Source organism: Onychostruthus taczanowskii, unplaced genomic scaffold (genome assembly GCF_017590055.1).
Source record: "Onychostruthus taczanowskii isolate IOZ18803 unplaced genomic scaffold, ASM1759005v1 scaffold1, whole genome shotgun sequence".
NCBI lineage: Eukaryota > Metazoa > Chordata > Aves > Passeriformes > Passeridae > Onychostruthus > Onychostruthus taczanowskii.
Window position 1 is genome coordinate 17,707,524 of NW_024496525.1, and position 26,947 is coordinate 17,734,470.

Sequence of the window (26,947 nt, forward strand, 5' to 3'; positions counted from 1 at the left end):
TGTGCCCCCGCGCGGCCCGCGGCCAATCGCCGCCAGCAGTCGCTCTGGCCACGCCTCCCGCGGCCCCCGCCCCCCGTGCCGGGCCGCCGATTGGCGGAGGGGGCCGAGCCGCCCTCCGAGCGTCACGGCCCGGCCCCGCCCGGCCCAGCACCGCCCCGCGGCGGCCGCGAGAGCGGCACGTGGGGCTCGGGGGCGGGGTTTGTTTTCCGCTCCCGCTCGGCCGCGCCGCGAGGGCGGTCACGTGAGGCGCGCGCCATGGCGGCTCCGGCGGACGGTGAGGCGGGAGGGCCCGGCGGCGCCGCCGCCGCTGCCCTGCACCGCTCCCCGCCCGCCCGCCGCTCACCGCTCACCCCCTCTCTGTTGCAGGCGCCGACCTGGAGGCCTCGCTGCTGAGCTTCGAGAAGCTGGACCGCGCCTCCCCGGACCTGTGGCCCGAGCAGCGTAAGTGCGGCGGGCCCGCGGCCCCGGGTCTGACAGCTCCGGGTGGGGTGGGCAGAGGCAGACCGGGGCCGGGCCGCCTTGCGGCAGCTGCACGGGCCGGGCTGGGCCCGCCGGGGCCCGGCGGGGTGACGGTGCTGCCCGCACAGGCGCTCACCCCCCGCCAACCTCCGCTTTCTCTCCCCAGTGCCCGGCGTTGCCGAGTTCGCCGCCTCCTTCAAAAGCGTGAGTGAGCGCTGCTTTGCCTGTCGCGTTTCCTCCTTCCGTGTAATGGCAGATCTGCAGGTTCTCCTGCGGGCCTTACATCTTCTATGGACCCTATCTCAGTGATAAGTCCAGTATATGCTACAATGTACCTTTTGGTTTTAATGTATCTTTTATAGATGTGTTTCCTTTTTATACCTTATGTGTATACACTGTGTATGAGGATTAGACTTTGGAAGCAATAAAGGGTTTTAAACTTTAGAAAATCCTATTTTTCGTACTGATTTTTGGCTTGTGGGTGGTGGTATGCTGTTTTTAACTCTAAAATGCCCAGGAAAAAACAGGATTAAACGTAGAAGTATTTCTGTGGAGCACACTCTCATATTTTTGCTGTTGGTATAACTAGTTTTCAATACAGATTGTACTTCATTGTATAATTCTAAAAATGGACTTTTCTGAATATGAACTTCTATTTTTTTCAAAACAGCCCATTACAAGTTCTCCTCCCAAGTGGATGGCTGAATTAGAAAATGATGATATTGATATGTTGAAGGGTGAGTATGAATATTGTGGGCAGGAATTGATGTTGCCAAAGCAGATGGGAATTCAGTTCTTACTTAAGAGGCTTAAAACACTTGTTCTTTAAATGTCCTGGTGGTGGCCCTATGACCTGAGATCTCTAGCCATCACATTTGCAGAATCTCCAGCACAGAAGTCTCTTTATCTTGTTAATGATAGATATTTTCACTCAACCAGTTATTTCCAAGAGCCTGTCAAGATGTCAGTGGCAGGCTGATTTTTCAAAACAAGCAGTGTAACATTGTGCACGTTTCAGTCATCTCCCTTAGCCTTTTTTATCACTGTATAAATATAATGAGCATCTCCTGCATTTTGAGAAGTAGCATGCATTTTTTGGCAGGGCTTGGCTGATCAGTTGGTGAGTAGCTTAGACTTGTTGATTGACTTGTTCAGAGGTGCTCTACGTGTGCGCGTTCCCTCACAAATCCAGGAGCTCCAAAGCAATGGTGAGGCTGCATGGGCAAGTTACAGCAGGATAGGCTAGCATGTACACTTGCTGCATGTTGCAGCTGTTAGTTTGCAGTAAACACCCTTCAGCGTGCTCTGCCTGTCATGGATTCTGGATGGTGATGTGTGATTGTGTCACAGTGACATGTCGTGGCTGCAGAGTGAAAGTGAGATGATTTAACTCTGACTTGCTCCAAGAAATGTGCTTGAACTCATGTTATTAATGCAAAATAAGTCCATGCCCTTGCATACTTTCATATAGCTTGTTCATGTTGCAATGTGAACTTACAGGAACTTCCAAAGTATGGGTCAAATTACTCTTTGCAATGGTAGCAGATGAAAGCATGAACTGAAGTCGTGGCTTTTTCCTTATGTTAAAATCAGCAGTGGAGTCAGCTTGAATTTTGAGCATACACTGTTCACTGAAACAGATCCTGACAGAAGTATGGTTTGAAAGTGCCCTGTGAACTGCTACTGGAGGACTATAGACAGTGTTAAAATTCACCTTTTTCTCTCTTCTTAAGAGTTGGGGAGCCTTACTACAGCTAATCTGATGGAAAAAGTTCGTGGTCTGCAGAACCTGGCTTATCAACTGGGACTGGATGAATGTAAGTGCTGTACACAGATATGACTGACTGCATTCCAGATCTTTCCACTAAAGCATGTGCTTGTACATTGGTAGCTGGAAAAGTGTGTTGGCAGATTTGGCAGGTGTTTGACAGTGACCTCCTGCAGCAGGATGAGAGAATGTGTTTACATCTCCAACTTGCAACCTACCTGCAGGGGGGAAAACGTGTATGTCAGTCTGGTGTTACCCTGTGGCACGGAGACTTCTGTTCCTCAGTTAACATCGTCTTACATAAATCGGGTCACTTTGCTTAATTTCCCACTCAGATACTAAAGGTATTTCTCAGAATACTGTGGCAGTACTTCTTTCAAATTCCATGCACTGCCTCCACAGGGAAACTTGCACTTGTGTATAGGATTCTCCTGTCACTTTGCTGTTCATACTGTTTTTTGCTTCAGTAGCTCTTACTTTTTTTCTACACTCGGTTGTGGCAGGCAGTGATGTCCTTGAGGAATAAAGATGACTTTCATCCCAATTACAAACAGCCAGCTCTTACTGTGGTTTTTTGAAGAAAGAACTCCTTTCATTGTCTCATTTAGGACTGTTGTTAACAGGTTGATACAGTTTTGAGAATTTCAAGAGTATTGTGGAGTTGTTTTTAATGCTACCCATACGTACCGACACATGTATTTTTTTTTCCGTTTAGTTATGCTCTAACTAGACCCTGATTGTCATTACTCTTGGGCTACACAAAACACCAAAAGTTTCAAGTCTTTCACCTTCCTTTCAGTGGGTAACACAACTTAGTAATAAACCTTTAGAGTCTTTCTGATTGCAAACATAGGATAGCCTAATGCATTCTTAATAGCAAATTATTAAGCTTGCTTTAACATACTTCAAGTTTATTTTACTTTCAGTGCTAACATCTGTTAAGAATGTGTAAAGCATTTGGTGGAGTTGAAGTTAAAGTACAACTGTAAAAGTGAGTCAAATGCAAAGACTGGCTGATGATTGGCTTTCTCAGTTAAGTTGTAGGTTCTGATGTCAGGCAGTGTTGTTCTGCTAAATGGACTTTAGCAGAGCCTGAGTTGCAGTAAAGCTAGGGAGGTGTTTGTTTCCTTATTGCGTGTGTGATATTTGTTGCATGTGTTTCCATTTATTTTTACTGAGAACAAGTGCATGCATAAAGAAGACAAAGTGGGTAAAAACTGAAACATGAGGCTCAACAGTTAAAACTTAAGTCTTGAATTTTCAACCTTTGTAAAAGGTTTCCTTGCTTGTAACTTCTTGTCACTGAAGGCAGTTTTCCTTTACTGTAATCCGTTGAGTATTTTGTGTGTTGTAATATACATTTATCTTTGGAAAATTTTTACCAAAAATTAGTTGTGGAATTTGAACAGAAGCCGCTCAGGACTGTTTTTCCTAATACTGTCTCTAGGTTATTTTCTATTAGAAAATAACAGACTTAGATAAGTGAGAGAACAAGAAGAAATCCAAAAGATCTGTTCATTAAAGTTAAGGGACTTAACTTTAATGGTTTAGTGGTTTGGTCTCAGACGTATATAATTTAGTTATATCTCTGAATATAACTGAAATTTACTAGTCCCCTCTTGGCTTGGCTGGTTCATTGGAACTGGCTGTCACAAGCAGCACAAATCCCGCTCTGACCAGTCTCCTCTAGATGGCAGCATGAGGCCTCCCGCAGAAGTTTTGCTTCTTTTTTTATAAAACTCTGACACTTCCGTTATGGTTTGAAGCTGTTATTCCCAAGATTGTTTTGTGTGACATATTTTCTTTTCAGAATGTGCACTGTCTTTTTTTATGGTATTTTCAAGTGTTTCATCAGCAGTGAGGTTGAAAGACAATTCTGCTTCATTGTATTAGCAACTTACTTTTTCTTCCAACTCTCCTCTTCTAGATCCCACCTCAGATCCTTCATATTTTCAAAGACTTTTATTTTCATCCAGGTTATTAATTATGTACTGTGCAGGACCAGGGAGATTCCTGCAGCACTCCATGAAAAAAGTATCTCTTGAGTGGCATTGCAATCACATTGTGAGATCTGTTATTGTTATAGCCAGTTCACAACATACTTTACAGTGATTTTGCATTAGAATTCATTAGGCAAAGTGCTGTGGGACTGGGTACCTTTTGAAAAGTTTATTTATTGAGGTACTATTGCAACATTAGCATTGAAATCTGAATAATTGATTTGGCATTATGTAGTTTGATAAATTAATAATTCCTGAGTTACATGCCATGTTTCTTGAATTCATATGAACTGTCTTACTATTTTGCATGTGTAAGTGAACTTTCTTGACAAGTTTGGAACAGATGTATTGAATGTTTTGTCCATCTTGATGGGACATCTGCATGGCTTTCATCTAGGAACAGTTAAGTACCGTAATCTGAATCCCACATTTTTATTGTCTACAATCCCAGCTGTCCCAACTTTTTGCCATGGATTTCTCAGTTCCTCTTTGGTTCTGTGCTTTTCACAGGTTTCCTTTCTCTACAACTAACTTCCTCCCTTCTTTTTCCCATAGGGGCTTACCTTTACTGTCTGTACCCTGTCTAGTTTGTTGACGGCCCCATGGCTTCTGTGAATCAATTTAATTTATCAACATATAATCTTGTTTTTCTTTCCAGTTTGTTCTACCACTTTCTTCCTGGCATGCTGGTAGGTGGATTCTTGCTCAAAATATTCCTTGCAGAATATTCTTCCCTTCCTTAGCACAGGATTCATGTCAAAATATAGCTTTTCCTTGAATGAAGCAGGATTTTTGTAGCATGAACCATTTAAAAGAAAATTTTTACTTTCCTCTTTAAGGACAGGCTTGGGTCTCTTTTGTGTATTTATTCTTTGTTAAAAGGTGATTCTGGAGTTTTCCAGAAGCTTCCAGGCTCAGGTCCTTGTATCAAGAAAACCTTTTAAAAATAAATTATTTTTCAGCACTTCTGAGGTTTCAGCTTGTGTTTCTTTGTCTGCTTTTTAAGCTCTGTAAAATCCTACCTCATCATTTTGCTTGTAGCTATCTTTCTCTTTTTGCTTTGGTTCTCAGAATCAGAGAAACATTTAGGCTGGAAAAGACCTTCAGGATTATGAATTCCAACCTTCTCACATTAGAGCTTCTACTTCCCTTTGGTTAATTAATTATTTTATTGGTTAGAATAACCAAAACCATTTTTAGTATTTAAAGTTCTGCTTTGTGTCAGTTTTACTGTTCCCCTTCATGTGGGTATTTTAAGGGAGAAAGAATTGGGCTCAATTAATACACTGACTTTCAGTTGTTCGTACAGTTAGGGTGACTTTGGGAGGCATAGTAGCTCTTCTGAATATGAGCTGCAGCCACTCAGTGAGTCTCATTTCTGAGTTTGGGGAAGAAAAAAGATATAAAAGTCTTGTTATGAACTTTTTTCCTCCCCTCTGTGTCCCTTATTTTTTCCACCTGCATGCTCTGCTTGGAGTGGAGTAGTGAGCACTGCAGAATGAGCAGAACCCAGCTAATGTGGCAAGCAAGAGGGAAATAGTTCTTCCTTGAGAACACAGTCACAGACCCTGACTCAATATTTGTGGCCCACAAAGCAGCAAGTTTCAAAACACTTAATGTAAATAACTGCAAATTTGGGTTGGAAACTCTGTTTTTCCACTGTATGACCCATTGCACCTTTTGGAGTATCTGAATCAAAGCTGACTTCAGAAGAATTTTGAAGTTTTGGTTTCATGAACTGGCAACTCTGAGAAGTCCATGCATTTAAAGATATGTCCTGTTATCCTTTGGGATATATGCATACAGAGAGATGTATCTGAGAACTACATACACAGAGGAAAATGCTTTTCTTATTAAAAAAAAAAAAAAACTTAAAGTTTGTTGGTTTTTTTTAACTTCAGAAAAAAATGTACTTGTAAAAGATATGTAGGATGGGAGAATGGGAAAGGCACTCTGTCATTGAAGGAATGTGGTTGTCCAGGGACTTTTGAAGGCCCTGCTGTTGTTGCATGTGAATCTCTGATATTTTTCAGATAACACCTGCTGTGCTGGTTCAGAAGTCCTGAAATGTAGATATGGGTAGCTGGTATCACAGCCATGTTTGTAAAATCTCACTGCTGCCAGAATGGTTATTTAGCCACTATGGTGTCACAGTGCAGCTCCAGTGATACTGTCAGTGCAGGACTTCTGCAAAGCCTGTTCTTCTTAAACTCCAATATCTTTGTGAGGGTAATGGTGCCTAGGTGCTGTGTGTGCCTTAAATATTAGAAAATGTGGGATAACTGACCAAACACGTATGAATATCATTTATAATTTCCTTGTCAGTGACTTTTGCTAGTCTAATCTCTTGTGTTAGGTTAAATTTTTATTTGGAGTTGAAGGTAGTTTGTGATGTTCTTGCTGTAAAATTAGGAATGACTGTATTATCCAATGTCAAATCTTCATACTCTTGAAAGAGTAATGAGACAGTTCCCAAATATGCTCAACCAAGTCTCTTTATTTATAATTTCCCACGCACCCTGGCTTTCACTAGGTTCTAGCAACTTTGCTCCTATTTTCTTTGTAACCCTTATTTATTTTCCATATATGTTCAAGCAAATTAAAAAGAAGGGTGCAGTTGAAGAGCTGTTTAGTCAAGGACCCACACATTAGACCTGGATGACCTGTGAGATTGCAGGTGAACAGCAAAAGGTTGGTCATCTTGTAGCACCAAACTGACAGAGGAAAAGCCAGTCCAGCTTAGTCAGTCAGTGATCATTTTCTTTAATATGGAGAATAAGTAAATGGCTAGGGTTTTTTGGCCTGGAGAGAAACAGCTGATGTAGTATGTTGAAAAGATCTGTAAAATATTAATGCAGAGAAAGTGTGAATAGGGAATGATAGTATGGGAGCCAGAGAGAATAAAAGAGTGTGTTGGGACAGACATGAGGAGATACTTGTGTTGTGCATTGAAGTCAGAACACATCACCAGTGGAGCTTGTGGTTGTGGAGTTTCTCACTCAGTAATGAGAAAAATGATTGGAAGATAAATCCTTCCAGCATGTCTGACTGCTGAGGAGTCCCCAGTGCCTTGGGCATCTTGGAGATGCAGAAAGCAGAGAGAGAGATTACTATGCAGGTACAGCTGTGTGCCTCCCTGCACTTACACTCTTCTATAGATGTTTGCCATTGGCATGCCAGTCAGGGTGGTGGGTTGGAAGGAGCTTTTGTTTGACAATGGATATTTTCATTTATTTATTTTAGCAATAGGCTAAACTGCCTGTTAGTTAAGCAACCACTACCAGAAATCTTTGAGGGTTCCCTGTAATGGAGGGGCTCTTCCAGAGACAGCAAGAGATGGATGGGCACATGAATGAGGAACAACTACCTTGCTCTCAAGTTAAGCTGTCATTAGGTTTGAATTGTAGTCCTATGCAGCCTCAGCAGCCTCTGAAATTTCTGGAAAATCATAAAGGAGTCCTACTGAATTCCAAGCTATGTACAGACCACCACTTTTCCTTAGATTGGTAGTCTTCGGTTTTTCATTTTTCTTTTCAGATGAATGATCTCTTTTTCTGTTGTGATCTCTTGCCTGCAAGTTCAGCTTTTTTGCAGGTTTGGAGGGGCAGGGCAGTTAATCAGGGTTTAACTGTAGCATTTTTTGGGCATACACCCTTAGTTCTGTCAGTGATCCTTGCAGGCTACTGTCATGGAGTTTTGGATGGTGTTTAATTTTTTTACTTCTTTTTGATGCTGATCATAGGTAGGATATGTTTAAATTGGGCTCCATCCTTGGTGGACTGAATTTACCAAACTAGGAGGCAGGGCATGACAGTTGCTACACTTGAACTTTGTATATACAAAGTTGCTGAATTAGAATCAAAATAAGGAAATTAGGGAAGATAATGTATCCTTTTACTGAAATACCTTTTTCCTTTTGTGCAATGGATTGGCTTGCCTGGGAGTGTCTCCGTGTAGCATGAACATGCAGACTTTTAGGCTCCATGCAAAACACCTGGCCTTTGTACCCAAACAAGCTTCTATCAGTGATGTAATTATTCAGATAAAAATATTTTCTGATCATAACCACTTTTTCTTTATTTCTGGTAACACAGAGACTTTTTAAGCTCAGAAGTCTTACTTTACATTTGTGAGCATGGCTTTACTTCTGCATTACAGTTGCCTGGAGCTCTTTCTGGTGTGTATGTACAGTTGTTTGCAACAAAATGTTTCAGGTTCTAGGAAACCAACATATGAACAGATATGTAAGTGAAGGATGCTTTAAAATGTCCTATGACATCTTCTGAAATCTCTTGTTGGTCCATTTTAGTAAAAGCTGTACGTCCACTCTGTAGTCTGGAGAATTGCATGGAAAAGTGAATTGGACTCTTGTGGTTCCTTACTTGTCAAAATGAGATTTTGAAACTGTGGAAGAGCTGACTCTTTCTATAACATGAACTTTTCCCCTATTTCCTTGGGGAAATAAGACTGTCTAAAGTGTTGTGGTGGAGGTGGAGAAGAGAACTGCCTTTTGGAGAGGCAAGAAAGAAGTGAAAGAGTAGCCTGTGATTTGGATCTGCATCCCACAGCAGTCCTAGTGCCAGTTATTATAAAGATATAGCAGTGTTTTTACCACCTTGGCTGCTGACAAAAGAGTGGGGAAGATGCTTTTTCTTTGTTAAAAGTGGCATCTCCAGAAGTACTGTGCTTCTAGCTCTTGTGTGCTTGTATTAATCTGAAACGTCATGGAAGAAAATATGTTTTGGATTGCCAACATTGTTCTAAATATGTTGGGCTTGGAAGAGAACAATGTCTGCCAAGTCTAGTGCTTGTTATGTTCTTAAACAAAATTTTGTTTACGTGCAAGATGAACTGTCCTGCATAAAAAGAAGCAGTTGGAGGTGTGTGTGCTTCAGTTATTTCTGCTCTGCTTAGAATTTTCTTTGTAGCAGGTATTTTTTTCTTGGTTAGTTTTCTGCATTGCCTGCCTTGCTGAGTGAATCTTCATCGTGTTTCAGTTTTGCTTGAAAGCATATTTCTCACTTATTTTGTTATTTAGTACTGTGTTTGGCAAGGACTTTATGTGAAATAGTATACTTCGTGTGCTTCAAAGCTCGAAGGCAGAGTTTTACATCTGCACAACAAATTTATGCTTTTGGACACGGGATTTCTGCAGTACACAGTTAGCTGGAGGTGCTACTTAGAATTAGTAGACTTCTCCCATAGAATGTGTCACATTTTGGATGGTTCATTTTTGGGTTAGGAGATGATCACAGAGAATTTCAGGAGCTCACAATCAGCTGAAATGGTTGGTTTGGTTTTTCACAGTAGGAAAAATATAGAGGCTATTTTCAGTTTACATTCATAGTAATTCTTGGGCCTTATTTGATTGTTTCAGATAGGTGAAAAGAACACCTAAATTGTCTGTTAAGATGTTTATATAGCTTGTCACCACAATATCCAAGGTGCTATGATTTCCATGTGAAACCTTGGCCTTTCTCCTGACTCTTTTTACACTCTCCTCCCATACTGTAGATCTACTGCTTCATTTTAATGCACATCGCTGTGGTGAGAGATACTCTGCATCTGCAGAGGGACAAGGAAATCACCTTTCCTTATACTGTTTGCTGGGTGGCTTATTTACAGGCAGGATTTTTCAGGGGCAACTCCTGTTGGAAGAGAGAGACACCAGAATGCCAGCTTGAAATTGCAATTCATACATGATCTGTGAATTGGCTAATTCTGACATGGAGGTAGTTAAGAAATTATTACAGTCAGAGGAGTCACGACCTCAACTTTTCATCATCTCCATTGGCTTGCACCCCAGTTTGGAAGTGAAGGAGGCATAGGAAGTTTTAATTGTACCTGTGTGATTTATCCCCAGTCAGCTCTTTAATTTCTTCTGGCTGTCTGAGGTTTCCGACACGCTGTAAATTTCTCCAACTTTTTCATTATCTGCAATTTCTTTATGACTCATGAATCGGAGTGGAGAGAGAGTGTGGATTTACAGCAGAGATAAACATGTCCATAAAGTCTGTATCTGTGTCAGTAATTGTACTGCTGTCAGTGACTGTCCTGTTTTACAGGTCTCTCTTGGGAGAGGAACACGCTTTGCTACCAGTGTCAGAGAAGTGTTAGCTTTGATTTGCATTAACGTGCCAGGAGATTAGGTTGCAATGGTGAGGGTAGAAATTGAGTTTGGACCATGGCTGCTATTGTTTTGGTTTTTTTTAAAGTAAGTGGGTGTGTATTTGAGTTGTCTTCTGTGTGAAAAAAAAAAAAAAAAGGCAGATTCAGGTTATTCTTAAATATAAAATCAGGAAGAGACAGTATACTGATGCTATCTGATGTGATTCTACCCGTATGCATAGACTGTGCATTCTTACCATAAAACAAATGCTGTGTCTAGGTAACTGTCATATATGGAAAGAAATACTGCATGGATCCTTAGGGTTTTCTCTGTCTGCTGGTAAAGTAGAATGAATACTTCTGCAAGCTTCAAGAAATTTCTGCATCTTTGCCTTCTTGCCCTTCCCTTACTCATAGGGAAAGATGCTATGGTGAACATTGATGGTGAGTACTAAGGCATCATCATAGTCTCCAGGCATTGATAATTCTGATTGCTGCAGAAGGAGGTGTATACTTGTGAAGTTTGAGAAAAGGAAAAAAATCTCTAAAACTCTCCTGTATGTGTTAGAATTTCAAGAAGTTCTACTTCTTCTCTCTGCTTGTATTTTCTGTTAGATGCCTGTTGTAGATATTTGTCTATGTGCAATCTTCTTTGATAAATTCTACAGTTTGGGTTGGATTTTTTTTGTCTGTGACTTAATAATTTTTTCATAATAAGGTAATTATTTTACCACATAATTATTTTAAAATATCCAAAGTGACTGTAAAACCCCAAATTTCCATTTTGTCTGGTATTCATTGAGACTCCCAAATGCAGCTGATTGCATTTTTCTAATTCTGATGGACACATCTTACCAAAGGGAGATTATCATAAACAATGTTAAGTCTGTAATTGCGTAGATAGCTTTAAAATGTAGTTAGGTGTAGAAGTGTTAGAAATGCTAAAATGACACCTGCCATTGCATGGTTAATTCTGGAGCCTGAAGTAGGAAGTACAGTGGGGAGTTTTTCCAGTGGTAGACAGCATCCCATCTAGCTCTGATGACTGAGTTTCCAATGCTATATATATAAGGATCACATGCTGAGTAGCTCAAAAGCTGGCAGATAACTGCTGTTGAAGTGAGTGATGCAACAGCTAAATTCTAAATAAAAGCTGAGTTGATGAGATACTTTTTACCTGATCTTTTTTTATTTTTTTTTCCTTTTCTCTTCTCCTCCTCCTCACCATTTCTACGTCCCCATACCTAGTTTGTGAGTCTGGTTTTGTTAAAACAAAGGCTACCTCTGAAAGGTACTTCAGCCAGAATGCTTTATTAAAACAAGACAAAAACAACACCTTTGCCTCCACCAAAAAGAAACCCAGGACAACAAATACCAATAAACAAGAGCTACAATATAAAAACCACCAAACCAGTTAAGAAAATCCTACAAAATATTTGTTATACCCTGGTATTCATGTCTAAGAATGTCTCTTCTGAAAGTCCCCTTTGTCTCCTATAGTTTGTTCAGTAGCGGGAAGAAAATCTGCAATGGTTTGATCCTTTCTGGAAAAGACTTTTTGAGTTTATATTGATAGAGTGAAGGTAGATCTAGATACTTGCTAGTTCAGTAGTGGGAAGAAATTCTGCAATGGTTTGATCCTTTCTGGAAAAGGCAAAAGTCTTTCTTTCTGGAAAAGACAAAATGCCAAAATGAGTTTATATTGATAGAGTGAAGGTTGATTTAGATACTTGCTGTGGTTAAGAAAAGGGAAGTGTTAGTGGGGAAGAAGAGAAAGAAATCTGATTACTCTGGAAACTGACTGATCAAACTGCTCTGAAGACTGTGAAATCAGTCATCTGATTCACCACTATTACCTTCTGCAGGATTTTTGGTATGCTGCTCAAAGCACCAATTTGTGCTTTGCAAAGACATCTGGAATATTAGCACTGGTCAGTCAAGCAGTGGAACATGTTGTGCAGTCACCAGTTCTGCATTCTCTGTTCTTGGAGGTTTTCGAGACCTGACTCAAAGCTTTAAGCAGCATGATCTGTCCTCATTGTCGACCCCAGTTTGACCAGGAGACCTCCTGAGCCCTTGTAACCCTGATCATGCAGTGGCTCCATGTTTCTCTGATCTAAGTTCTCCTAGAACTAGAAGTGCATTTGAAGCCTGCATTCCCCACAGCACCGAATGGTTCAGCTTGTGAGCTTTAGGCAGGTGCAACTCTATGATCTGCCTCTGTAGGAGCACTGATTAGGAACAGGATACCTAAGAATTCCTGTGTCACAGTGATGGCTTCTGGGCTTTGGGGGGATGGTGAATGGACTTTCAAATACTCCATGGACAGAGCTGATTACGAGTCTGTGCAGTGTGGGCTGCAGAGCCCATATTTGTGCACAGGGAGGTACAGTCCATTCAGTACAATTCTTCAAGCAGAGTAGGAGAGTGGTCCTCAGCGTACACAAAGGTTCTTGTGTGCTTTGGCTGAAATGAACAGTGAAACCACCCTCGTCTGTCTAGACAAGTAGAGGGTCAATGGGGCTTGACTGAAGAGCTTTTAGCCACAAAAGTAAAGGAATGGGCTGTCACATTAAAGCATTTCTACCTGCCACATGCTTGGCTCAGAAAGAAACATGACTACAAACAAAATGTTCTTACATTATACTGTCAGAAGCCTATTTTTTGCTACTCTCATTCTGACAAGATAACTTGTGGACTACTGTCAGTGGAGGAATAGAGGATGGGGAAAAGTTTGATCAAGCATAAGGTTATGTGCATTTTTCTATTATCATTTAAAATCACAAAAAATGCCTAACAAATCTCAGGAGTCATTCTAGCAGGGACTCTTGAATCTTTACAACTGGTCTGTACTTATTATTTAAACATCTTTTGCTTTGTCTATGCCTTTATTGAATTAAAACTTTCCACTTCTGTGTTACTAGAACATTTGCTCTGTATTTACAGATATTGGAAAGATTATCTGTATGCCATCTCTGTCTGAAATGTTTTCCTATAAATTTTGGCTTCAGGCAGGAGTGAAGAGAGAATTTGGGTTGCTGGACCTATTTGCAGAGCAGCAGCTGATCCTAGTGAAAAATCTCACTAGTGTGACTTTGGAGACTTGGCTGAGTTTCTGATACTACCCCTCTTCTATTTGGTTCATTTATTTGCCTTTTTATGTGCCTCTTCCTATCTCCCCAGCTGTAAGGGGGGGTTCATGCTAACTTGGTTTGCAAGGCATTGAAAAAACAATGAATTTTAAAAAATAGTATATAAAGCATTTATTGCTAAGTATCCTTTGTTGTCTGCTGCTGTTTGTTGTTTTCCCCTGCTTGCTGCTATTATATGCCACAGGAAGGTATCATTAGAATACTGTGTCAGTCATCAGTAGTAAAATGCGAATATGATAATTAAACAGAGCCCAATATCAAGTGCTCTTCAGCCTGGGACCCAAGCAGGGTAGCTAAGAAAAGCAAGGCTATTCTCAGCCATTTGCAGTCATATATATATAAAAGGATTTCTATTTGCAAGCAGTATAAAGGTTAGAAATTATTAGTCTGTATCCGTTCTAATGCCAGAGGTTATTTACCTGTTTGGTTTGCTATATTCCTCTTCAGTTTCCTCCATTTTGGATCCAGTGATAATGCATACAAAGCTATGTGAAAATTTGCCAAGCATTTTGTCACTTTATTGAGTGGTTTCAGTCGTTCAGAGCATGAAGTCTTCTGTAAGATCAATAGTGAACTTGCCACCTTACCTCTTGCGTCTGCAGTAAATGCAGTTTTGAACATCCAGTCTGTACAATGTTGCTAGACCAAGTCTGATAGTATCTCTTATTGCCTCATTAACTTGTGAGCATTAGAACAAGATAAAAATGCCCTAAAGCCTCTTATCTGATGATTGTTGTAACCTTCTGAGTGCCATTAGTTTAAGTTTGCAATCAAATGCTTCCCCTGAGTATAAGGAGCACTGATTAAACCTGAAGCGTCCCCAGAGGCTTTTACAGCTGTCATGGGGGCGGTGGCTGCTCCTGTCCAAAAGGAAAAGGGGGGCTGGAGGTCCCAGTGGGAGGGCCACTCTGCAGACATCCACGTGGCTGCCCCAGCTGTTCTGCTTTGCCTAATGAATTGTTTTACAAGGAGAGGCTGGATATTGTCATCACGAGCTGCCTTCCCCAGGGACTGAAGCCAGCCTGATAATGACTAATGTTAGTGATAGTAATTGAAGTGTGATGGCTCTCCAGGGACTTTCACACACGCAGAGCTGTCAGGCACTTGTGGCTGGTACAGTCGCATGAATACCTCAGAAATGCTTTTTAATTGCTTGACTTTCATAACTAGTTCCCATACATATCCTGCAGAAATGCACATTTTAAGGGGTTAGGGAAAAGGAGCTGAGGACTCTGCTGTGACCCTTGGTGTACACATGTAGTTACTGTTCTGACATGTTTCAGTGGTGGTCTTGCTCCCCTTAGTCTTGGTGTGGACCTACTCGGTGTCTGCACAGGCACATACAACAGATAACACCTGAAAGTACCTTTTCTTGTGTGTCTAAGCCTTGTCTTCTTGATGCACAAAGATTGTACTTGATTCTTAAAGAAGACAATAACTTTATTTAAGAATATCAAAGGATTGCTGCTGTTAATAGCATGGAAGCAATGACAGCTATTTGCATTTTCTTAGGCATTGAAAACTGAATGTAAGATAGAATAAAAATCTTGTAAAAAAATAGCATATCCATGTGTCCCAATATGACTGGAGTTTGTGGCCATGAGATTTTGGGAGTCTAGGGCAGAGGAGTAACCAATTTATGTAAAATATAGTGATTTTTGTTCTGAAAATGTTCTCATTTAGAACTGCATTGTTGAATATAGCAGTGGGCCTGAGATAAAAATACTCCAAATGGGGTACTGTACTCCTGACTTCCAGGATCCCAACATGAACTTGTCAGGGTGCTGAGATATTTTGATTTACCTCTGTCTCTACAGGAAGGTTTTACTGTGGCTTTTTGAGCTCTAGCTGGAGATCAAAAAAGGAAGCTTGATGCTGTTGCTAGCAGAGTAGACATACTACCTCTTCTCATCATATTCATTGCAAGTTTGTTCTTCACCTCCCCCTTCCAGTGAAGTGCTGGCTCTTAGAAATTTATTTTGGTAATAAAACATTACTTTATACTTGCCCATGAAAGCATGTTTGAAGGCTGTTTGTGGATTCTTTAAAGTGTCCAAGAGATTGTTGTTCCCTAAGCACACTGCAAACTTGTATCATAATTAAGTCTGGTGAATTAACGTGCAGAAAGTTAAGTTCATAACTTTAAGTGATTATCTTAGGCCCTTAAAATGTGAACCCAAACCTATGGTTGGTGTGCTGTAATTCAGTTGTCAGTCCCAAAATTGTATGCTTCAATGGGTTTTGGTTCTGAGAAAATGGGTGAATTTATTCTTGCTATTTTTGGTTGCAATGAGAAGATAATAAAGTTGTGCTTACTGCTTTTCACAGTTGTAAGTCGTGACAGTAAAGCTAAAGGATATAGTTTAGTTATTTTCTTGCAATTTATCTTACAACTTGTACTGTAATTGAGGAGGTGGGAATAGGAAACTCCATGCTGTGTAAGAAGAGATTTTCAGTTTGTAATTTATATGTACTGATTGGTTGCTACAGCACAAGCACAAGAGTGGAGATAATTGAAAGACATCTAATAACTTATTAAGTAGATTTCATTATGTACTATTTTGAGCACTGTTTTAGTGAATGCTTGTAAACTTTATTATAATATGTTCAGCAGAATGTATTTCCTGTGTAGAAATTATCTTACATTGATAGGGCATTTTCATATTGAGAGCTTTTTGTGCTCTGAGGAATATATCCACATATTGTTTAACTTCACAAAGTAACAATTATTTTGGTATTGCTATACAGTCATGTAAAATTTTGCTTTTCAGGTATTTGGTTATTTTTTACAAACATGTATTATAAATAAGTATCTCTAAGTCCTTGCATGACTTCCCCCAAACCTATTATTACATTTTAAAGCTTTCCAAGTTTACTGGCAATACAATAAATATTAGCTCCCATATTCTTCAAATTAAAATGTGACTTCTGTTTTCTCACTTTGGGGTTTGATGTCTGTTCCACTGAACCAGGTAAAATCGGGTTGGGTCGGTAGCTGGAGGGGATTCCATGAAGAGCCCGGGTGTTGCATTAACCAGCACTGGTGCCCTTCTCCTGTAGGGCTGCTGAACTGTTATCCCTTGGTAGCTCTAGAGGGCTCTCTGCTGTTGGAAATGTCACATTTCTAATGACTTATATGACAAAGGTCTTAATAACTTGTTGGTCGTTAAGGAACTCATAACACTTTTTTTGCAAATTCTACCCTCATTGTCATCAGCAAAATATAGCATATGCAATTAGAATCTAATTTTCTCCAGTGTCAATTAAAGGGTTTAATTTTTATTCTGAACTGTGTTGTACTCTGCCTGTAAATGTCACTTAAGTTACAGCATTTAAGTAGTGTAGGGAGTAATTTTTGTGTGTGCAGTTTGTGACGTTACTTCTTAAGTCAGTATGATGTTGGTGGCACTGACTGTGCAAGAAAGAGAGAAAATAATCCCAGGCTTTATTGTAATCTTGCAGTTCGTTACTGTAGTAGCCTTAAAAGTATGTAGGCATTGTTTCAGGAGAATTGGAAATAATTGTATAAGATGGGACAGGATGAAAGTGTGAAGAGTAATTTAAGCAGAGTAATGGGTGCTTGTCCTCAAGTTGTATGAAAGCATTAGAAAGGAAGAACTACTTTCTGGTAATACTTCTGCTTTTATTTTAAAACCCTTTGGATGTTATATAGGGACATGAATTCCAGTTCTGCTTGGTGGGTGGGCAGTGGCATGCTGAGTTTGACTGGGTATCTATATGAGACTTGGTTGCATTAAAATTGACTTTAAACTGGTTAGTTTCAAAATCAGTCAAGCAGTTAAAGATTGTAATGTTGTGTTCTCTTTTGTAATAGTAAATTCTATTTTGTTATAGTTTTGTAGGGTTTTCTCCTGTATATGTGCCAGTGCTAGATTGCTTTCACTCTGTTGTGTTTTGAAAGCAGTGAAAACCAGAAATAACTAGGAGTAACATCTGTGAAAACTACAAGACTAGGAATAACTGCAGCGTGATTATAGCTTACATTTTGCAGCACCTTTGGGCATCATGGGTTGGATGTCTGTTATGGACAGTGCTGCAGTGTTCTGCATGATAAGGAGCTTACATATTGAGGGAGTGAAAATAACATTGAGTTTGATGCTCAGTGAGCTTCCCAGTTGAAAACATGCTTGAGTGTCCTGTTTTTCCTTGGTGGTGAGTTCTGTCTTGTGTATTCTGCAAAGCCCTTGTTTAAAATCATCCTTGTGAATTTACTGCTGAAGGGGGAGAAGGTGAAGTATGGATAGATTCAGGAAAGGAAGAGGTTGTTTTATTTTCACTGGTAGCTTTTGCAGTTCCCCAAGCAATGAGGGCTGCAGAAAGTGTCTTTTGAGAGCCGCAACTTGATTAGATGTTTGGGTCTGTTGTAAAATCCTGTGGTGTCCGCCTCTTGTGCCAGCATGAAAATCCTCCTAATACAGTGGAGGAAAGGTATTGAGAAATCTTTCATGTTAATTCTGTGTGTTTTTCCTTCTTCTAGGAACTACATTACATAGTAGGAAAAATACACTGAATCACCCTTACTTGACTAAAACACAAACTAATAACAATTAAGCTATTGATTACTTTTTCAGGCAGTAAAAAGATGCTTCTTTCAGGATTCATTTCCCCATGCCATCCTTGACTTCAAACACCTGCAACTTACAAGTTCTGGTTGTAGATGAATTCAAACGCTCAGTCCTCCTAGCATTTTGGATGTATTTATTGCATGTACTACATCTTTTCATGTCTAACCACTGTAATTTGAGAGGAAATAATATATTTTTTATTTAAGGTTATGGGTTGTACTAGTTCAGTGGAAGTAGGGATTTTATATATTTTAATGCACTACTGCAATTCTTGTGTAACGGAATCTTATATTAAAACCTTTTGTGTAACTATTGAGATTTTGCTTGTAAATTCAGAGGATATAGGCATAACCAGTTTTAAACTGCATAAGATTTCGCAATGTTTTTTGAAATATATTTTCAAGTAATTTTGATGGAACTGAAATATTTTTTGTGAGATACAGTATTGTGGAGTGGCATCTGTATCCTTTTTATGTTTTGACTTGTTAGTTTTGAGTACTTTGGTAGTCAGTTAATAGCATAATCAGAATACTGGAGTTGCTAAACAAAATGTCTCATAACAGTGTCTCAAAATTAGTGTTAACAGAAATGCTCTCAATATTGTTAAATCCTGTCAGTTTTGAGATCTAAATATTTTAGGAAAGAATAAGTCAAAAATACCCTTTTGGCTACTGCATCTGTGTGAGGGACATCCACCTCGTTTGGAGCATTTGAAAATAGAATCCCTGTATTTACTGTGTTTACCTATGTTTGCTTCCCTGTAGAGCTATTCAGGAAAGTGACCAAAGGCAGAGGGGGACACATTGAAAGTTACTTAGTACAAATTTGTATTGAGAAGGAAAAGGAAATAAACATTTTCTATAGTCTTCCATTCCTAGTTGTTTTCTGATTAAGTAGCCATAGTGGGTAAAATTCAGGTGTATTTGTGTTTTGGAGATCACTACACAGCTGACAGGGACAGAAAAGTTTCTCACGAGTGGTAGTCTTTAATATTCAGAGGCCCATGTATATAAGCCTTATGTTATATGAAGGCAGTTTATTCTATCTGCCTTAAGGTGTATCCAGTGCATGTACAAGTCTTTTCGTTTCAAGGTCTGCTTTTTACTGATTACTCCATATCTCTTTTTAAAAGAATAGAGAAATGATTTGTTAAATTGTTCGTAGCCATTTTCACTTTTTGGTAATCAGCAGCATCACTGACTTGTGTCTGAGTTTGAATGTACAATAGTGGTGTTCCATTTTAAAAACAGTTTAGTTGAAATGATTATAGCAGACATAATGTAAAGGTTGTAACAGCATGCAGTTTTCAAAAAGCTGAACTTTCTGTGTAAATGCATATATTAATGTTACCTGGCAGTTGTTTTCAGCTCTGGTCTGAATATTTTATTCAAACTTCCAGAAATGCATCTTTTTTTTTATTATTTTGACCTAGTTTTGTTGCACTGGTGGCTCTGTTTAGTGAACTTTTCCAGCTATTCCACACACTGGGCCATCAGTGGATAGTAATCCCCTAGCTGCAATGGGTGGCAGTGCCTACTCTCTGAAGAGCTGGCTTGTGAATCCTTGTCTGAGGCTCTGGTCTAAATCCCTTGGTCATGCTGGGGTCACCACAGTGCATTCACCAGGCTGAAGTTGCAAAGTCCTCAGTGCCCATGTTGCCTGATGCTTCCCTGTTGAAATTCAGTGTGCCAGACCCACGGCACCCCTGTCTTTCATGAATGGAATTCAAAAAGACACTTATATTTCCATAAATAAATTAGGAATTCAGTGCCTTCTTCCGGCTAATCAGGGCAGGCTGATAAACCTTGCTAGCTGTTTAATAAATGAATTGTGACTGATTACCTATTAATATGGACGCCTCAGGAATTCACCCTGGGGGAAGCAGAGCAGTGAAATAGAGAGGGGCATGGCCCCCTGGGAAATCAGGGCTTCATGTTTGCAGCTTAAATATCTCTGTGAAGTATCAATAAGGAGGTAATTGAATTTTGAACACAAACATGAGCGCCGGATGGATGAAGGAGAGGGGGGCCCTGATCATCTCTTCATGCCCCTTCATACTCCCCTCCCCTTCCCCTTAGAGACCACTCTAGTGAAGATAGATGCTAAATCCATTAAATAAAGATTAGACTGTGTCGTGGTAGAAAATGGCAGCTTAGCTAGATCCCTGGGCAAATTGGGACCTTTAAGCAATACAGAAAATTAAAATATACATTTTTAACAAGTGTGCTGTCGACACAGTAATAATGACTCTGTGGCTTGTGGGGTTTGCTCACCTTTCAGATCTGCTTTTGTTTGGTTATATCACTTGCTCTTGTTTTGAAGCCAGCCTGCTTGGTCTCTCTGAAGCAGATAAGACTTAGGGGAAGGAAGGTTATTTTCCCACCTTGCTTTCTTTGGCACTTTTTATTGGCTCTTATGCTTATAATAGTATAGAAGATCAGTACTCTTGTATTTGAATATGAAAATAATTAACTTTGGCTCCGACACACTCTGTTGCATTTCCTGAAAAGTAGTTGGAAATAGTCTAGAGGAAGCATGGAGATGTAAATGTGATCAAATTTTTAGAAATAGTTTTTATTTTCTAAGCACATGGCTTTGTTTTTTATTTACTCCAGATCAATTTTTCTGAATTATTCTCTTATGGGAAAGATAGGGTGTTCATTGTAAAAGGTCAATATTCTTTTTTGTCACACAGTGAATTGTAGAAACAGAGCTGAAGTGGTGTTCAAGGGGTGACAGTGTTTCTTTATAATACTGTGCTAGACACAGAACACAACCAGGCCTTCTTCACAATCTCACATATCCTATTGTCTGTTGCAGAAGGTCAACAGATCTTCTTGGGTTTTGCAGGCAGAACCTCATCTGCCTGTACAATTAGAGGACCAGTTGCTGTACTGAAGAGACTACTCCTCCTACTTTTTCCAAGTAAGATGATCGTTCTACAGAACAAAATCCAAAATTGTTTCTGTTTAATTATTTGGAACAAGAAATGAGCCTAAACTAATGTTTCCCTGGAGATAACTGCTGTTCCTTCCATCTAGATTTTTTTTTCTTTAGATAGTTTTGAAAATGGAAAGAGAAAAAAAAAGGTTTTGTGCTTTGCTGAATGTCTCAGTTTAAGACAAGTTAGGAGGAAACGCCAAGACACTGAATTACAGTGGACTGAGCCAGTAGTAACATGGGAACTTCTATCTGTTCTTGCACAACATCTCCCTGACAACACCACTTCCCTGTTTTCAGACTTCTCTCAAACATTAGGAGTTGTGCCCAGAAAACCCTTGATGCTGCATCTTCAGCTTTAACTGCTAAGAAGTGAACTCAGCATATTCATTTTTTTGTTTAAAAAGAACAGTAGATGTTATTAAGTATAAAAAAGTATTAACACACACGTGGCATTCCAGAGACAGTAGTGAGCATATTGGGAATGCTTTGTCTTCCATTAACTTAGAGCTGCATTCAGACATGGTTTTTTATTTGTTTTCCAAACTATAATCTACTTCCACATCCTAGCAGTTGCCTCACTTGTCTTTTGTGACAGGTGTTTTGCATTGGGAATGTGTGTATTCTTTCATCCAGCCATGCTTCTAGGAAGAAAAAGAAACTTTGTAAACTGGCTTAGCCTCAAAGTTTCTCTTTCATGGTGTTGACATCAAATTGAAAATGAACAGGTACCACCCCTTAGCTAAATTACAGTAATTGATTGTGTATGTGCTGGAGCCTGTCACAATTGAAGAAGCCAGATCTCAAGCCTCTCTTGGTAAGGGGAGATTACACCACTGGATTTACCTTTGGTCAAGCATGTTGATCATGGGCTTCTTCTTTTTTGGGACTTTCTGGCCTTTGTTCTCCTTGCAAGGGGGCACTTCCTTTCCTGAACCCCATCCCTCTCTCTCCAGTTCTCAGTCTGCTATTTATAATACATCTAGTTTCCTTCAACCTTATCTGGCCCCTTTCAGAGAAGTCACCCTTGACAGCCTATGTCCTTTTTTTTTTTCACTTATGCTACAGGCATTCCTTAGCCTTATTGTATCACCTATGCCTCTGCCTGTTTTGGAGATGTTTCTGCCCTCTTCTTCCAACTTGTACACTTAGACTAATTTTCTAGCTCAGGAGTCTTCCTTCCTTTGTATATCCCAAATTTAAAAGGAGACTCTTGCTAATTTGTTCTGTAGCTTCTTCTGAATGCAGGCATGTGCCAGGAACCTCACAAGCTTATGGCTTTCCATATTAAGGCACTTAGTGATGCAACATTTTAATTAAATTAACCAGAATTCGTAAATTGTAGATAGACAGATTTTCCAGATCATCTCAATATGAGCTTTTAGAGTGATCAACACTCTGCTGGTGTTTAATCCATCAGACTGCCATATGGAGTGTTGAAGAGGAGAATATCTGTTTATTAACAATTGTTGTTTTTCACGTCAGCAAGTACGATTTTTGTGTTTGAGGACCTAGGAGTGCAATCTGTTCCCGCATCTCTTACATGAGTTATACCAGCCTCATGCCAGACCTCATTTCATGCCAATCTCTCTTTTTTACTCAATTTAGGTGATCCAATAGGCTGTCTAAATGGCATAATAGAGCAAGAGGGTCATTCTGCCAGAAGTCTTCAGAAGTCCTTTGGTTACACTATCACAAGGGGAATGTGTTCAGATGTCCTTTATGAGAAACTGCAGGTATCCATATTGCTGGTGACTTCTGTGAGCATTTGAGACACATTTAGTATATAGTGAAGCTTTGCAATTTGATTGACCATAATATGTCATAATTCACAAAAGTCAGAAAATTGTTCAAGATCAAGCCAACATTTTATTCACTCTGAATTAATAAATACTTATTATTCCCAAATTCTAGGATAATTGGTGTTGGACTACTCGAGGAATAGAATTTACCTGTCTCTTTAGAACAGTTGGCTGTTCCATTTTATTGTGAAATACAAGTCTGTTTCTACTCATTTTGCTGAGTGAATGCTTTCCATTGTTGGTCTTTCCAATGGGAAAAATACTCTTCAGGCAAGAGGAAAAAATCTTCTTGTGTTGTGACGTTTTCATTGCTCTTCTCAGAAAGAAGTATTAGCTCTTCTAGAATGGGAGGTGAGATAAGTGCAGTAAGTCCAAGCACCCAAGCCATAATCTAAATCTTCTTCCATTTTTTGATATAACACTTACGGAATAAAACCTTTCCTGTATATCCACACAGTGCTTATCCAAGTTTTTACAATATTATACCTTTCTCAGAATCTTTACTCTGATCTTATCAAATCTTGTTCCACTCACAAAGATGAGCTCCGTATTTTGACTGTGATCAAGATCTCCATACATTCCTGCGCATACTTCACTGTTGTATCAGACCATTTCTCCATTTCTCTTTCTCGTCATGTTTTATTCTTTGTTGTTCTGATGTTCTGTATGTTGTGGGTTTTTACATGACTTTTGCGTTTTTGGATGAAAAACTTGCTCTTTGGCAGAATTGTCTTGACAAATCTGTCGGAACATGCTGGAGAATGTACTCAAAGTAATTGAGGTTTGTGCACAGTTGATGAATGTGGCAGGATTTAATAATGTTTTGCATGTGCCCCTTAAACCTCCTGAGCTCCTGGGATCATCCAAAACAGTCAGGTCCAGAATAGCCAGGTCCCCAGCATGGTGAAGCTGAGCAAATTGTTCTTCTCCTGTATGTCCTCAGGCTTGAGTGAATCTCTAAGTCACAGCAAATTATTATGCTGTCTCCCACCTCTTCTGTTTGAATTTAATAATTGTTTATGCTTTACACCCTATATTTCTGCATAAGGTCTAATAATCTTTTCCCAGGAAGGAACTTAGCCTCATTCTCTATTTGTAACTTTGGATACTCTGTCACTTCAGGCAGTATTTTGGTAGGAATAATTTTGAGATAGTGTAGTATAAGCTATTCACTTCTACAGAGTTGCTTATAAATCAGCTGTTTTCTTCATGAGAATGTAGGGGAGGAAAAAGAGGATTTCTTTAGTTTTGAAAGGTAGTGCAGTTGTTATTTTAGATCTCTTCAATTGAGAAGATAAATTGAAAATTCCTATTGACTCCCAACCCTGAAAAGAATGAGAGGGGAGAAAATCAGAAAACAAGTAATGGAAGCTAGTCAGATTAAAATTAGCAAAAATAAATGCTTTTTACATAATGAATGATTTGGTGTGGGACTTTTCTGCCACACTGGGATTTTTTTTTCTTTTGACCAAGTACTTAGCAGCAATTGAAAAGGAATCAGGCAATTAAATGGACAATGAGAACATTTTTAGTTAGAGCAGAAAAAATTTAAAATGAAGTAGGAAATATCAGCTGCTTCAGGATATAAAACAAGCACTTAAGAAGAGGAGGAATCTTTTCAGTAATAATTATTCCATATGTCTTCATGATGTGGCTCCCTAATTTATCTTTCCCTGTGATGCTTCTGATCTTGGCTGCAGTCAGACAGGATATCTGACTGGGTAGATTACTGGTCTGCCTTGCTCTATCAGTTCCTGTGCTCATTTACAGTTTTTATGACTGCAGAGCACAGAGATTCTTGTTCAATAGGAAATAACATTTCTACAATCTCTTTTAGCAACTATCATAGGTCCTATATATATGTTGGATTTTGTATACAAGATTTTAGTCAGTGGTATAGAATGTAAATTCTGAGCCTGCTCTGAGTTACATCTCTGGAGAGAACATCATTATTAAACCTTTTTGAAGGTGTCCCTGGTGGCAGCTCCATAGAGCAGGTGGCCTGCATGGCACAAGCACACAGAGAGTCGGGAGCCTGTGTCTTATCAGACCATATAATCTAAAAATCACTCAGGCTGTTTTGGTCTCCTGGGGAGATGATGACGATGACACAGGACTCTTATGCTAAAAACTAATTGTTAACCTGCAGAGGACGTCATTCAGCACAAATCCCAGCAGAAAAGGGTTGGGTGATGGATGTTTCTGGGTAGCAGGCCAAGCTGTCTTTTGGTTTTCAACAGATAGTTCTCTGGGTTGCCCCAAGATTTTCATGTCTAGTACCTGGCTTAGTTGAAAATAAAAAGCACATTAATTAAAATTAAAAAAAAAAAAAGCTTACAATTTATGTTTATTAATGTATGCATATAAAACTGAAAGGAGCAAACAGTTCCTTCCCTGTCTCAGGGCATAAAATGCCCTCACTCTTACCCATGGTACTTGGGTTTCCTGGAACATTAAGCAAAGCAGTGGGTAGGTAGAAGGTTAAAGGCAAGGAAACAGTGTTGAAAGCAAGTAAGTAGTATATGGGACAGGAATGTGGGACTGTATATACATCTGTTGATTCAAACATGGCCAGAAGATCCAGGGAAGTGATGCATCTGCATATGCAATGCCACATCTAGTGGTGTCCTCCTGGTCTGAGCATGAAGAAGACGTTGGTGTGAGTGAGTGAGTGAGTTCAGTGGAGGGCCACCAAGATGATAAGGGGCTAGAGCACTTGCCTTGTGAACAGAGGCCCAGGGAATGGGGCTCATTCAGCATGGAGAAGAGGTGATCTCACAGGGACCTGATAGCAGCCTGCTAGAACATGCAGGGAGGTTATTTGAGAAGATGGAGTCAGGCTGTGGGAGGACAAGAGACAATAATTGTAAATTGATGTAAAAATATTTCTGACTGGAATCAGAAGAAAACTTGCAGCATGGAACAGTCAAGTACTGGAAGGATTGTCAAGAGAGGTTGTGCAGTCTCCATCTGTGAATGTTTTTATGGCTTGAGTGGATAAAGCCTTGAGCAGTCTATCTGTTCTGAACAGAACATTAACTGGAGACCTGCCAAGGTTCTATCAAATCTGATTCTGTGCAATTTTCCTTATATGATATTATACTGTATACCTTACTGGATATTTTCTCTTCTGGTAGATTAAATTTTCATCACTAAGCACTTTTTTCCTTGTATCCTCATTTTATTATACCTCTTCTACTCTGCTGCACCTTCCTAACTCTAAATACTGCTCATAGTTCCATTGTCACTGGATCATGGAGTCTTCAGAGTTCTCCTGACTTCCAAAGTTTCTTCAGTACCTCCCAACCCTCAGAGCAGTGCTTCCAGTCACCAAATCTATGGAGACTCTTCGTGGCCATCTTCATGGCAAAGCAGAGGCACTGCCTTCTGCTTTCCTTTCTGAGCTGTCTTGTAGAAGGTTTGCTGTCTGCTTTACTGCAGTGCCTCTGCTCTTTCTTCTAGTAGTGGATGAAAAACAATTCTGTGCTCATTAAATTATAGCAATGTCGCTGCATTCAGCTTTCATAAGAGAAGTACCTAATGGTAGACCTGGCCTCAGACCAGTGGAATGCATGGACTGTAAATAAACATGAAGGATTTTTGGAAGCAGATGAGTATCAAAGCTTATTGGGCTGCTCTCAGTAGACCTTCTGGAGAAAAAAAAAAAAAAGATTTTTTGCTTTGTAATGATATTTTCTTTGGCTTTATTTCTGGGTTTCAAAAAACTGGAGTTTCTTCTGGCCTCTACTCTCAGGAGATATCTTCAGACTCCAATACCCTCTGTATTTCTTGGACTCTTAATATTTTCTTCAAAATGCACTGATACTAAAAGCATGAGGATGTTTATGAAAAATGTTCTCACATTTCCTTTTGGGTTTGGGAGTGTATTTTTGGATATATCTTTTACATCTGCTTTTACAGTTAAGCCTTGCTTAGTTGCTTTTAAGCTCGTTAGCAGCTAAATTGTAATAATTGTAGCAGAACCTATGTTGTTTAGATTTTAATACCCATTCCAAATAGCCTTGAGTGTATTACAGTTCTGTTATCAAGTCGGTCAGATTAACACTAGTCATAGATTCTCTCAGTAATAACAGTTTTCCATTATTCATTCAAACTTGATTCTCTTAGCATT

At 39.6% G+C, this 26,947-nt stretch overlaps 1 protein-coding gene across 2 annotated transcripts in view; it reads left to right on the top strand.

Annotated features, from left to right (window-relative positions):
• The first annotated feature begins 149 nt into the window (after positions 1-149).
• Positions 150-26,947, top strand: part of LIN52 (lin-52 DREAM MuvB core complex component) — a 40,332-nt gene continuing 13,534 nt past the window's right edge. For both annotated transcript variants that reach the window (XR_005952032.1, XM_041395909.1), the window contains exons 1-5: positions 150-274; positions 367-441; positions 626-663; positions 1,130-1,196; positions 2,193-2,276. Coding sequence is in view for 1 of the 2 variants with exons in the window: in XM_041395909.1 (XP_041251843.1) it covers positions 256-274; positions 367-441; positions 626-663; positions 1,130-1,196; positions 2,193-2,276 (283 nt within the window). In the remaining variant the exon portion in view is untranslated. The remainder of the gene's footprint in view (positions 275-366; positions 442-625; positions 664-1,129; positions 1,197-2,192; positions 2,277-26,947) is intronic.